This window comes from Ictidomys tridecemlineatus, chromosome 3, assembly GCF_052094955.1.
Source record: "Ictidomys tridecemlineatus isolate mIctTri1 chromosome 3, mIctTri1.hap1, whole genome shotgun sequence".
NCBI lineage: Eukaryota > Metazoa > Chordata > Mammalia > Rodentia > Sciuridae > Ictidomys > Ictidomys tridecemlineatus.
In genome coordinates this window covers 211,763,420-211,777,979 of record NC_135479.1, presented here as the reverse complement: position 1 = coordinate 211,777,979, position 14,560 = coordinate 211,763,420, and the positions used below count along the sequence as shown (strand labels likewise).

At 48.2% G+C, this 14,560-nt stretch overlaps 1 protein-coding gene across 8 annotated transcripts in view; it reads left to right on the top strand.

The window, feature by feature from the left end:
- The window catches only part of Dscam (DS cell adhesion molecule), a 660,878-nt gene that overhangs the window by 522,570 nt on the left and 123,748 nt on the right, over positions 1 to 14,560 (top strand). For all 8 annotated transcript variants that reach the window (XM_021725291.2, XM_078044665.1, XM_078044664.1 and 5 more), the window contains exons 12-14: positions 8,527 to 8,723; positions 10,026 to 10,122; positions 10,587 to 10,715. In XM_021725291.2, coding sequence (XP_021580966.1) covers positions 8,527 to 8,723; positions 10,026 to 10,122; positions 10,587 to 10,715 — 423 coding nt within the window. The remainder of the gene's footprint in view (positions 1 to 8,526; positions 8,724 to 10,025; positions 10,123 to 10,586; positions 10,716 to 14,560) is intronic.

The following is a 14,560-nucleotide window of genomic DNA, read 5'->3' as shown; positions in this document are numbered from 1 at the left end:
CTTGCCTTCTGAAAACTATATCAGAATACTCGGTCGGGGGAGACTGGCTGGGGCAACTTCACTTCCCAGACCCTGGGAGGAACTGGCCCACCACTGGCCTAATGCTCGATTTTCTCCTGGTCCTCTCCATGGGCCACTTGGGGGTATCATGGTGACATTGTGGCGGGTGTCCCTGGAGTGAGTGATGGCCGAGGGGAGCACCCAAGATAGAATTCAGTCCTTCTGTCATCTCATCTCAGTGATGTAATGCTACCCCCGCCATGTACTATGGCCCTGTGGACTGTGACTGGTAAATGCTAGAATGACTCCACAAGGGTTAGGATTCCAGGAGGTGGGCTGCTGGCGGTCTTCTTCAGAACTGGCTAACATACCACACATAATTATTTTTCCTGATTAATGTTCTCACCCAATATTTCATGATGCCCTGGTCTACTTCATTACAATTTTTCCTTTGTTTGTTTTTACAATTGTCGTTGATAGGAGATCCAAAGTATATTTACTATTTTCATTCTTCTTCCTAATGAAGAATGAAAATAGTAAATAAACTAACTTTTGAGCAGGTGATTTGCATCTAGAAAGTTTGCTTTTTTATTGAGCAAAAGAAAGCATCGTATACATGACCAAAAAGGAAGAGCCGAGGCAGTGAGGACCTGCCTATCTCCATGTAAATTGGAGGAAAGTGCTGTTTTAATGTCGTTTGGTTAATATTCGCGCTTGTCATGCGAAATGAATCAACCTTCCTCCAGTGATGTGACTAGAAACAACTTCAGAGTGAATATAATACGAACCCTAAACGTTCTCCGACTTCGCCCTGACACGTTCAATCCTGTCAGGAGGCCCCAGCAAAGCTGCCAGGGAGTGGAGATGTTGTCATTCCTGCTAACGCCTAACATCAAACACAGCCCACTCGAGCTTGGAAACATGTATTTGATGAATGGTTATAATCAAAGTAACTTCATTATGTAAGCATAATAACCCAGCCGAGAAGATATTTCAGTGTGTGCTAAGAACTTATTAATTCCTGGCTGGAGAAATCATTTTCTTTATAGGGATTAGAGCTGCCCAGTAGGCAGCCTCACTTGCTAAAACTTTTATGAACAATAAGTATTTGGACAAGGAGGAATTTTTGATTCTGCAGCAGTGATAATCACACTGAGTTTCTGCAGGGTCTTTCTTCAGACACCCTCAGTGGGTTCCGCTAACATAATCTCATTAATCCTCATCAGAGCCCTGGGAGGCTGCTGGTCTCATTGTTCTTACAGATGAGGAAATGGAAATAAAACTAAGTGGCAGAGACCTCAAACAGGGGCAGTGTTGCTCGGCCTTAGGACAGCTCGAGGAGTAGCAGACAAGGAATTGTCATCCATTTTCCCCTTTCTACTCACTTTTTTTTAAAAATAATTTTTTGCACACCAAGGATTATAGCAACATTGTTTGCAATAACCAAAAAGTGGGAGCCACCCAAGCGTCCATCGACACTAAAGAAAATGTGGTTTCTTCATGTGTTGGCTTAAGAAAAGGAAATTCTGACACAGGCTGCAAGGTTCATGGAATTGAGGATGTCACACTAAATGACATGAGCCAGTCACAAAGGGACCAACACTGGGTGAGCTGTCACATTCATGAGACAGAGTTGAATGGTGGATGCCAGGTTCTGGGGCTTTGGGAGGAGTCGTGAAGAGTCATGGTTCAGGGTGTACCACATTTCAGTTTGGGAAGAGGAAAGAGTTTGGGGGACTGGACTGTGGTGACAATTATATAATAATGTGAATGTACTTAGCACCACTTAAAGTTATTAAATGGCAAAATTTGTGTTATGTATATTTTGCCAAATGAGGATCCCGACACCCATCCTTCAAACCCGTTGCATGTTGCGGGACGACGCAGGCAAGACTGGCTACATGATTCTCAAGACTGGAGCCCTGTATGGATTCATCCCTAGATCCAGGGACTTCTGGGGACGCTGTGGTCCTGAGACAGAGTTAGGGAACAAGAGACCCCAGTGGTCAGATATCCTGTGCCCTGTGGGCCAGCCTCAGCTCCTCTGCCACAGGCAGGCCAAAAGCTTTGCACTTGGAACCAGAAGACCTGGATTCTTCCTCTAGATCTCCCATTCACCAGTTGCATGGCTTTAGGCTAATTCCTTTCCCGCATCCTGTTTATTATGTATGAAATTAAGAAACTCTCCTGAGGACACACACACGTGTTGCTATCAGATCATGCACATGAAAGTGATCTCTGCTCAGAGGAGGCCCAGGGACACGTGCACTGCTGACTTGGTGTGGCATGAGCTTTGGTCTGCCAGCTTCCCAAACCCTGGAGGAAGAGTGGAAGAAAGAGGTCAGGGGTATGAAATATTTTAGGAATTAATGAAGATAGCCTCACTGTATTACTTTTGTGGAGATACTAACTTTATTTCTTTTAATATCATAGTAGAGAAGAATAGAGCTTTGGGTGAAGGGTAGAAGAGAGGCCCGAACAGAATAGTTCTAGTCTTTGCCAGTTTTAATCCTTCCTGTTCTCTGGTTCCTTACTTGGAAATTAAGGAGAAAGGAGAGAAGATTTCAAATATGAAATTAATGTTAAAAGTCTCATTCCAGGCTTTATTTTTGCCCCTTCAAAGCAGGTGTTTAGTGTCTGGCTTCTCTTTGACCATCTGCATAGACATCTGTTAATATACACTTCAACCCAGAGAATCTGCTGGAAATGCTATTTCTACATCTCTCAAATGCATTTATAGCATAATTTAGAATCTGCTGAAGGTGACACTTATAAATATGTCTTGGGTCACTTCTGTGAGTCGTGCGGATTAGGTGGGTATGAGTGTGTGGAATGCGGCTAGGCACAGCCCCCCAGAGGTCAGCTGCTGGTGTTAGGAGGGAATCGTGAATGAAAAAGAGGAAAAGAGAGAAACAGCGATAGAGAAAGAAGAGAAAAAAGAATAAGAAAGGGGAAAATTAAAGGAGAAGTGAAGGAAGAAGGGAGGAAGAGGGGGAGGGAAAGAAGGAGAAGGGGGAGGACCCGAGGGTGGTGCTGGGGGGCGCTGGAGACCACTGGGCGGAGCTGGCTCAACCTGGCATGTCACTTTGATCACTAACACCTTTAAATAAGTCCATGTGGCACCCCAGCCCTGGAGACCCTGGGCACAGGGCCTGGGCATGGTATGTTTAAAAGCTCTCGAGTAACTCCAGCTTCTGCGATGCAGCCCAGGTTGAGAGCACCTGAGTCCACTCAGCTCCTCTGAGTCCAGTAAAAGACCTGAAAAGCCCAGGTCAAGGGCAGTGAGGACCTGCCCACTAAGAGCCGCATGCCATCGAGCCAGGCTCTGTGCTCCCCATCTCCTCTCTCACCTCCTCCTTTGAGGTGACCCAGGCCAGAGAAGCCCTGCCCTCGACACCAGGGTGACCTGACTCCAAATCACATCCGGTCCCCAGGGAGGCTGTGCCTTGTCCAGGGCATATGAGGCTCCTGTGCATCCCCTCCCCCACAACAGAGACCAGGAGGCCACCATCCTAGTGCTCTGTCACTGAGACCTCACTGAGTCATGTTTTTACCTAAGAGGAAATTAAAATAGAGGAATGGAAATCATGTACTCAGTAAATTTTTTTAGTTGTTGATGAAATAATAGTGAAAATAAACTCTAGTTCATGCCAATCCATGAATGAAAATGTTAATTTGGAATCCAGGTAGTGGATCTACAGCTGCTCAATGTGTTGAATGTTTGAAAATTGTTTTCATAATAAAATGTTGGGAGGGGCCATGTGAAAAAAAAACAGATTGAAGAATCGTGTCCCTTCCTGAGAGCATCTTCCCCTCCCTCCCACTGGGAGTCCCTGGTACCTCCTGGAGCTGGGCCAGCTTTGGTGCCTTGGTGGGTCCGTAGCCTCCTCTGCCACCTGTATTCTGAAAGAGTGAAGGGACAGAGGAACTTCCCAGGATGCAGAACTTTGCATAGGAAAACATGGGCAGCCCCAGCCAGTCCAGGACCGTGGCCATCCTCTAGGTTGAGGGTCACCATTGCAGATGGTAATGATGGTTTCTGAATGGGACCGGTTGAAGTCAGATCCTGGTTGACTCTTGCATTTGGGATGTTGATACCTGTTCTCTGCTTTTCTCTTTTCTTCTTTGTCACATGAAGGGATTAACCCAGAAAATCATGACAACAAGCTTGTCTAGGTTGAGATTCGTCTAATCTCTCATTTGGAGAGCTGAATCATTTAAAGCCACGCATTACAGTGAGACACTCTCATCAATAGTGTGCTGGTAAAGGTTCAGCAGTTACCTGTTGGATGTTAGCATTTGCCAGTTTTACTGATGTAAATGCTCCCACGGTTGCCAATCTCAAGCTAACTAGGTTATGTCACCGTGCAGTTGAGTTGGGCAGCGAAGTGCCCAATCAGCTCTCCCTGGCTGGTGACAAGAGCGCCCCTGCAACATTATATCTTTATGCTGCAGGAAAATAGGTCAGACGATGCTCTCTGAAAGCATAAGAATGCAGATGTGCTGAGAACTCAAGGTGCTGTTAGATAAGACCGTGGTTTCTGAAGGAAACTCATAAACTGATTTGCCGCGATGTGAAACGGTGCCTTCCTTCACGGGTGATTTAGCAGCTACAGCGCAGAGCAAAGGGTCTCTGGACAAAGCCTTCCTGGGTCTGGATTTCCTTTGTCTGCCAGAAGAGCTGGCCCACAGCCGCTCCTTGGCACCAATCCCTATTAAATCACCCCATCCACTTGTGATGCTTCAGAGATGCCTGCAGAAGCTCCTGCTCTGACATGTTGTCATCTCTCCGCACCCATGGCTGTGACAAGTGAAAAGGTCATGCCTCAAGCATTAGCATTGCAAAGCAGCCAGGATAATGGTTCATTCTCCTAAAAATTCCTTTCGGCCTTTTCCTTTAAAGGGCTGATGTACTTAAGCAGGATGGGGGAACATGGACTAGTGACAACGCTTCTGACTAAAAGCTGAGTTTATTAGGCAGGATTCAAATGTCCATTTTTATGGGGCACTCATCCAAGGGGGAAATGTGAGTAAAAATCAGCCTCATTTTTTGCAGAAAAAGACAAACAAATCCTAAACTAGAGGCCCACGGTTTAGTCAAAGTACTTCTTCTGTGTAAAATGCAATAGTGCTTCTGCACAAATACTTGTGAAGCAAGTCCTCAAAGCGCTGATTCTCCCAGAGCGTTGTGTAAAGGCCTAGGAAATGGCCTCCAGCTGGCACAAAGCATGGCTCCTGCCTCGCAGCTCAGGAGGCTAGGAACCCCTGGCTCGGGATTGGCTTGCTCTAGCTGGAGTCCAAAGAAGCACGAGTGTTCACAGACCTTGGACTTGGGAAGTACTAGGTTCTCACGGGAAATCTGTGTTTATTTTCTACCTAACCATTTCAGAGATTTCCTTTCTTTTCCTAGATGTTCCACAGTGGGAAGTCCAGCCATAGGCCTGAGTTGCCCAGGAGATGTGGGGCACTGAGTGTGGACTGACTTCCAGGACACAGCTTTGTGACCAGAATCTCTATGTTTTCTACGAAGTACAAGGGTGTTTCAGAAACCAGGGTCTTTACCAGGAATTGGGGAGGGATCAGGGTTCACCTTTTGAAGCTAAAATGTACGTGGTCCTCCCAGGTTCTGATTCATGTTCACCAGCCAGACAGGAAGAATGGGAAGTAAATTGTTTTCTTCTTCCTGGGCCACCAACTTATTTATTAACAGTTTTGCAAGCTAGGTCACTCTGGTAGCTTGAAGATCTCTAGTTATCTTGACTCAGCCCTTAGCCCTAATGAGAAAAAAAGAAATCTTGATTAGTGGATTTGAGCTCAAACAGAGGGTATCCTTAGAAAGGAACCACCTCTCTCTGTGGCCACAGTGCTGGGCTGAGCTGGGGTTTCTACAGCCAGCTCACATCCAGCAGAAAAGAAAGATGGCAGCTCACCTGCCTACAGGTGCACCCAGTGTGTTCTTTGAGTTCCTCATCACATGGGTGGAGAGGGACTTTCCTATTCCCTCACCATAAACTCCAAATCTAAATCACTCCTATCACTTCCTGTTCTGCCCTCCTTATCTGGAGAATGCAAGATGGCACTGCTACTTGGTGAAAGTGCAGTGGTTCCTCAAAATGTTAAATTGCTGTATGATGCAGTAGATCTGCACCTAAGAATTTACCAAGGAAAAATGGAAGCAGCATTATACAACTTACCTGCAAATGTTTATAGCAGAATTACTCTACTCAGAATAGCCAAAAAGTGGAAACAACCCAAATGTGCACCAGAGGTAAACCAAATGCAGCGTATCCATGGAAGAGAAAATTATTAGGCAATAAAAAGGAACAAAGTACTGATACACACTGTAGTGTGGATGAACTTTGAAAGTGTTATGCTGAGTGAAAAAATATCCAGAAAGTTCCATACAAAAGAATAGCTATTGTATGGCCCCATTTATAGGAAATGTCTAGAAATGGAAATAAAAGACAAAATGTAGACTAGTGATCACCTAGGCCTGGGAGAAGATGAGGGAGATGATGGTAAATGGAGGAAACATTTGATGATCATGTAAATGCTCTAAATGTGGTGTGACCATGCAATGCTGTACACTTGTTTTCAGGTTGTAAGAGCATAGATGTACGTACGCACATAGATGTTAGGTAATGTACGTGTATTTGTGTTGAGTAGTGTCTCCCCTGAAATTCATGTCCCTTTGAAGCTTCAGACTGTGACCTTACGTGGAAAGAGGGTCGTGGCAGATATAATTAGTCAGCATGAGCACACACTACATTAATTATATCTGCACAGACATTAATTATACATTCTCTAAATATATCTGCAAAGACACTATTTCCACATAAAGTCCTACTCCAGAGTTCCAGAAGGGCATGAGTTTTAGGGGAGGGTGCAAATATGAGCTTGACCTTAGAAACAAGGGAGGGCCTTTCTCCCTCTTTTTGAAGAAATGAAGTAAAAATCAGATAAAAATATAGATTTATTTTGGTTATTTTTTCAAAATTTCCTTGTCTCTTTTGAAACATCTTGTTCTTTCCCCCATTTTTAAAATAGCTTTTAAAATTTTAGGACTAGCCAAGTGCATTAGCACATGCCTCAAATACTAGTGACTCAGGAGGCTAAGGTAGGAGGATGTCAAGTTCAAAGACAATGAATGAGGCCATAAACAACTTAGTAAGAACCTGTCTCAAAATTTAAAAAATAAAATAAAAAGGTCTGGGGATGCAGCTCAGTGGTTAAGTACTGTTGGATTCAATCCACTACCAAAAAGAAAAAATTTGTGCATATTTGTTTTTGATTCTGAATCTAATAATCCTATCATCTGAAGTCCTTACTGGGCTGACTCTCATCATGGCAGGTATTTTCTGATGCACTTTATAGTTTGGGTTCGTGAGCTCATGTTCACCAGAGCTTTATCCGGGAGAATCCCAGTGGGGCTGGAGGGAGGGCACACCCTTCCGGAGTGTCTGTGTTTGCCTTGCTCAGTCCCTCAGACATACGGCCAAACCAGGTTCTCCTCCGTGTTAATTCCTTGGCATGAATTTTGCTCCAAAGCTATGAACATAGAGTCAGGTCAGTTACAAATCTTCATGGGATTTTTTTATGTGTTTGTTTTTTTTTACATCTCACTTTGCCATTTGGTTTTCATTTTTATTTTAATTTTTGTTTATGAACTGATTTGGAAGCCTACCTTTTAAATTCCTCCTCTCAGATAAGCAAAGCACTGGCGACATGCGGCCTTTGTTCCTTTGGTTCTCCAGCATCCCTCTTTTGGTTTGAGCCCGGGCTTCCCTCATCCTTGCTTGTGTGCTGAGAGTGGTTTAGGAAGGTATTGTCTTAGTACGCTGTCCTGGATTCATAGGCAGTTTGTGACCCGAGGGTGGAATCTCCTGTCATCCATTGCCAAGAATGGAAGTCTGTGGATTCATTTTGGATAGAGAAAAGGAAACTTGAGAAGTTTCACGAATAAACATTTCTATCTCCTTAATCAGGGATGAGATTCTGTGCTCCACATTTTGGGAGGAAGGGCAGACTTGAGGTCCTCGGGTGCCTGGAAGAGATTTGCAAAGTCTGTAACGACCACGAGATGAGGCTGGTGAAATGTGATCACAGCGTGGGTTGGCAGCCATCGGGGTCCACCTGACAACCAACAGGAAGGTCTCCCCTCCACAGAGGACAGTGAGGAAGGGCACAGAAAGAGGAGCACGTCAAGTCTCTTTCCCAGACTGATCAGCAGGGAGATCATTTCCTGAGTGTCCTTGGAACGTCGGCCACGTCCCCGGCCACGTCCCCGGCCACGTCTGCTTTCAGCAGGCGTGGAAGAGAGCAGCACCCCATGGAGGTGAAACCACACCCAGCCTCCACGGGGGCCATGAGGTCGGGCCTCACTGCCCGGCCCCTCCCCGGCCTGTGGTTCAGGACAGCTCCCCAGTGGTTTCTTGACTACATTTTATTTCAAAGGCAACCTCTTCAGCCCTGATTAGCTGAGTGCCGTGGCTTTGCTGAACGCTGGCGTCCCTCTTGGTGTTTCAGTTCCCGCCATGATAACGTCCTACCCAAACACCACGCTGGCCACTCAGGGGCAGAAGAAGGAGATGAGCTGCACGGCCCACGGCGAGAAGCCCATCATCGTGCGCTGGGAGAAGGAGGACAGGATCATCAACCCCGAGATGGCCCGCTACCTTGTGTCCACCAAGGAGGTGGGCGAGGAGGTGATCTCCACTCTGCAGGTAAAAGCACCATGTGGGAGCCTGTGCCTGTCCTTTCCCACCCGTGACGGAGGGCAGATGACCCACGGGAATTGACTTGTGAGGCTCCGTTTCCCTCCCCATTCGTTCAGCCGAGATTCCCGAGTAGCCTTCAAAAGCCCCGCCCTGTCGTGAGCACCGTCAGGAGTCATGTTATAATGAACACGGGAATCCAGCTGGGATTTTAAAAAAGTGAAAAGCAAGGTTTTCAAATGGCTGCTAATTTGGGTAGAAAGACAGAGGCTATGCTGTGTGCATGTTTTAACTTCCTATTCAAAGAAAAGTTGGATGGGCTTTGGGACAAAAATGTTAGGATAAAAAATATTTTGCTTCTTTGAAAAGATCCAATGGAAATGCTCATATCAATATAAATAACCAACTCTAGAAATAAGGGTTAGATTCCTTTATACTTTTTAGCACTATTGGCAGTAAACGGAGCAATTTTTTAATTAGGGGATTGCGGGTAATGGTGCTATAGCACACATGGGAGAAATAATAAAGTTCTGGGTTTGAAACACTGATGTGGATTCTCTCACAAGGGTACAGTCCTGAAGTCCACCTGAAGCAGAAGGCAGGGGCTGTGCAGGGGCCCCAAGAATACCAAAATTGGCAATTGCCCAGGTCCCTTAAATAAAATGGCATGGTTTTTTCCCATAACCTATGCACATCCCCTATGTGCTTTAAATCACTTCTAGATTATCTTATAACACCTATTACAATGTAAATGCTGATGGGAAATAATGTAAAGGAAAAGTAGGTATATGTCCTGTACAGATGCATTTTTTTTTCTGAAAATTTCCAATCCATGATTGAATCTGTGGACACAGAAACCCACAGATACAGAGGGCCGACTGTATTTTTAGATGTTTCTTTAGGCCTGGCTGTTTTGAATGTTCTAAAGTGATACCATGAAGAAAAGAAAGAGATATGTATGTGGAATACATATCAAACTGGCCATAACATCCCACACATAAATTACACGTTCAATTTAATGAGCCAGCCGTTGACATGGATGATGTGCATCAAATCTACCCAGTGCACATTAGCAATTGCACTGAAATAATTTGCCCTTCGAGGGTCTGCGCATCTGTGCATGTGTGTGTGTGTGTGTGTGTGTGTGTGTGTGTGTGTGTGTGTGTGACACAAGCTTGTCTGTGTTTGGGTGTGCATGTGTGTGGGGATGGCAGGGGGTGAGGGAGGGGACACCTTCCAGCCCAAAGCCATTTCTCTTTCTCTGGCTCTGCACTACTAAATCAGATGTATTTCTTTCTGCTTTACTCACAGATTTTGCCAACTGTGAGAGAAGATTCTGGCTTCTTCTCCTGCCACGCGATCAATTCTTATGGGGAGGACCGTGGAATAATTCAGCTCACAGTGCAAGGTAGGAAGGAGAAAACAGCCATTCAGGACAGGAAGTGTGTGCCGGCTTCAGGCATCCATGCGGCCCGGCCTGCTAGCTGACACTTCCCAACTCTCAGAGCATCGGGAACACACATGTAGAGGCCCTGAAGCAGCATTTTTGCTGTGGTTATGTCAGGGTGCAGCCCCTCTGCAGAAGCTATGGCAGAGGACGAGTCAATCACAGCAGTCCAGGTACTGGACTCTCAGGACGGAAGGGAAGCTTAACATCCGGGTTTTGAGTTGGAGATCCAAACTAGAATCATGGTCATGAAAACCAGAGACTTGGAAAAGCAGAACTGCTCCTCCCTAAATGTGATTAGGAAACAGCAAATGCTGCTGAATAAGAAGCGTCCATCATTGTCTAAAGCTGACTCCGCTTTCCTATGAGCAATTATGCCTGTGTCTGGTTTGCACTAACTCCTGGTCTTTCTGTTGATGACACAGAGCCCCCAGACCCTCCCGAAATTGAGATCAAAGATGTCAAAGCACGCACAATTACGCTCAGGTGGACCATGGGGTTTGATGGAAACAGCCCCATCACGGGCTACGATATCGAATGCAAAAATAAATCAGGTAAGTCCCTTACTTCCTCCAGCTATATTCCTGCTTCAAGAAACCTTTTGCTCTCTCTCCTTTTTTATTTATTTTACCCTTAAGAACATACCTCTTCCCCTCTCAGAAGCTCAGAGGGTGCTTTCCTCAGTGGGTCCCTTCCCTTGTGTGTCCCGGTTTCCTCCTGTGTCAGGCCCAGGCCTGCCCTGTTCTTAGTGGGCCAGCAGGACCTCAGTCTGGCTCCCCACTGTCTCTCAGGCATTTCTGTCCCTTGGGGGCCAAGGGCAGCCAGGCCCCTGTTGTGACCCATCCTACCTCACCTCCCACTCCCCAGCTGGTGAGTGCCCCAGAGCTTGAGCCTGTGTCCCAGCTTCAGTGCTGAGCCGGCTGGGCGGGGTGTCTGCAGGTGAGCCACCGGTGGGGTGTGTGCAGAGAGAGCAGAGCCGCTTCTGCCAACACGGGGCGCTTGCTCTGCAGCAGCCTCCTGGCAATGCTGCAGGGACAGGCAGGGACACTCACTCCTGCCCCCAGAGCACTTGGCCCAGAGCTTACACATAAAACTGACCCAGCTGCCAGCACCATCACAGATGGGCCCCTGATGGTCCTCCAGGGACAACACCAAAGGCCACTGTGAACATGATGGTCCGTCCAGCCAAGGCTGTATTACCACCCCTCTGGCCCCTAGTGAGAATTTCTACTGTGCCTCACAACAGGATAAGAGGAAGGAGAGCCCCAACCACGGGAAGGGTTAACAGGATTCTGAGAGCCCACCAAAGCAGCCTGCCTTCTCGCTTTCTGGGCACCGCACGTTGCTTCAGATTACCCTGTCATGACCAATTTGGTCTCCTCTGCTGCGAGCTGTAGGAACAAATCAAGCTCAAGGATTGTGGAAAAGGCAGGTGCAGAGGGAGGAATTTTGCTGGAAGAGCATGCCAGGGACAGAGCCAGGGACAGAGCCAGGGACAGAGCCAGGGACGTGGGGTTGGTGGGATGCCAGAGCCGTGAGGGATGGCTGGTGAGGACTTTGAGAGAGCAGACTTTGGAGAGGAAGAGGGGGTATCAAATCAAGGTGTAAGAAATAGTGTCTGAGAATTCTGGCAAGAAAAGGGGGTGGCTCAGGTTTCTGGCCCCAGGTTGCACTCAGAGACACGGAGGGCAGTGTGGTGTACCCAAAGCCCCAGGCAGACCCTCGGGGACTCCCAGCAGCACCGTCCCTGGGGAAAATGGCAGAATGGTACCCCAGGCTCAGGAGGCACAGCGACCTGGTTGAGCCCTCCAAGACAGTGCTGAGCCAAACAGAGGGTCTTTCAGGGCCAGGACGGGTGGGCTTCTCCAGGGCCAGTGCAGACAGGATAACCTGGCCTCTGTTCTAAAGAAATGGCCCGCCCGGGTGGAACCACAGTGTGGGTGCTGAGATGCAGGCCTAGAGTTGAAGGAGCTTCAGTGGGAGGCAGACGGCGGGAGGGGTGCAGGAGAGAAGCAGAGGGACATCCTGGGCTGCCTAAGAGACCTCAGAGGGCAGGGACGGCCCTGTCCCTCCCCTTGCTGAGTGTGGGGCTGCCAGCACTCTGGCTGGGGCTCACAGGCAGCCTCCCACTGAGGAGCAGCTCAGGGCCTCTCCTGCCTCCAGGGAGGCTCAGTCTCTGGATACTGGTGAACTCCGGTGCCTCAGCAGGGGGAATTGCCATCTTGCCCTGAGAGCGCTGCTCTGGGCACTTCACCAACCCTTCTGTTATCCTTCTCTGCAAAACGGGAGACGGCCACAGCCACTGGGCAGCCACAGGCTGAAGCCCCACCCTGTGGGACCACAGAGTCCCAGCCATCCTTCTCATGCTCACAGGGCTTCATCTCCCTTTTATTCCTGGCAGGTGCCACTAAATAGCACCATCTGTGTGCCTTTGTGTGCATTGATTAATGTGTCATTAGTGTGCGTCACTTCCACCAGACTGGATGCTCCTGGGGGCTTCCTGCTAGGCCTACTCCCCACAGCCCATTTGTTGGGTACCTGCCATGAGGGAGCACCAAGTGGATACTTGGTGAACACTCTTTAAGAAGGGAATACATTTAAATCAATTTACTCATTGTCTGGAACGTGGTCAATATCTAATAAGCTGGAGCTTTTCTTATGGCTCAAACATGCATGAAAATATTTGCATATTTCTATTCTGCCTCTCAAATCCAGTCTCTGTTCAGTGACTTGTCCACTGTATAAAAAATCAGTGCCCTACTACCACCACTGCCAACTCTGCTCCTGCAAGTTTTCCAAAGTCAAGGACTCTGATCTTCATGCCCTGGATCCCTGATGCCTGGCACCATGTCTGGCATGCCAAAATCATGCAGGAGATGTTTGTCACATTTAATTTGCCTGCAACTGAGCTCTGGGAATCACCCTAGCCAGCTGGAGCATCTTTAGACGTAGACCTGGACTGGGCTGCACACCACCTGGGGAGCCTCCTTGTCTATTGAGCCGGGTGCAGTCAGGTCGCGTTCTCCACACTCCACAGGAGACGGGCCAGTGATGTGGCTAAGATATTTATGCAGCCCTGGAGCGAGGCAGCCTGAGGGTTGTAGTAGGTGCCAGGAGAGTCATTGGGGAAAAAGTCCCTGGGACAGATGGGCCCAGCCCATGGCCAAAGACTACCCTACAGCCCTGCAGAATCTGCTTTTTTTTTTTTGGTTCTGAATGCCTGGGGGGAGGGGGCTGGGCTGGTGGTCCCAGCAACTGCACTTAGGGCCGTAGGAGCTGTGTTGATGGCATCTTTATGGAGCTGTGTTGATGGCATCTTTATGGGTTGGTTGCTTTCTCAGTAAGTTATTGGTCTACACAAATTAGAACCAGAATCTAAGTACACAGAAGACAGATCCTTTAAGTTCCAGCCTAAAGGTCACTTCTTCCAGAAGTCCTCCCTGACCACCTACTCTGCTTCTCTGCTCCTAGCATCCTGTCCCACTAGAATACCTGGTGGGCTCGTGACTCTTTACTTAAAATCTGCCCCCACTGAGCAGTTGTCCCTTTATGACCCTCAAGAGCCCTCCGGTGGGAAGGTCATCTGGCACTCGGTCCCTGCAGGGCTGTAGCACCTGCACACCTGCTAGACTCGGAGGAACCCTGAGCTGAGGGGCTGACTCTCCACCCGTGTTGGGCAATGGTGCCATCATTGCCCCCAAATTCTTTCTTCTGCTTTACATTGATTTGCCACAGAGGCAACGGCTGCCAATATTAAAGCACTTCACATTCTCAGCAGAGTGTCATCAGCTGAGGTGGGACAGTCCCGGGAATGGGTGCTCACTGCCCTGAGAGCACAGTGCCGCCGTGGCCAGCTGCGGCTCTTGCAAGTTCTCAGCTGTGCTGCACCAACGCTGGCCTTCCTGAATCCAGGGCCTTTTCCCACCCTGACACCCTCCTGGGACGTCAGGACAGCTGAGTCTCGTTTTGTATTTGCCAGTAAATACTAAATACCCAAGTCTTTTCTTCTGGGTCTCCTGTGACCATCTCCTGACCGTCCACTCGGGCAGGCCAGCGCCAGTCCCCCATCTGTCACCTGAGGGCACAGCTCCGTGGAGCTGGTGCCTCCCTCATTCAGCACATCTGCTGGCTTCCTCTTACCTGCAATCCCATGCTCTTTGTCACATTACTTGGTTCCCAGGAATCCACTCCTCTTCCACACGGACAGTGCAGTCCATGGCCTTCAATGGTTCCTGTGGGCCTCTGGTCCTGTGGCCCCCAGCTCATCAGCTTGCCGTTTTCTGTGGGCACACCCTTCCCTTCCTCCTTTGAGACGCAGACTGGCCTATCCCACATCTGTGCTCTGGCACCTCAGTCCCCTCCCCGGCATCTCCCAGGTCTCTGAGGGTGTCAGCACCAT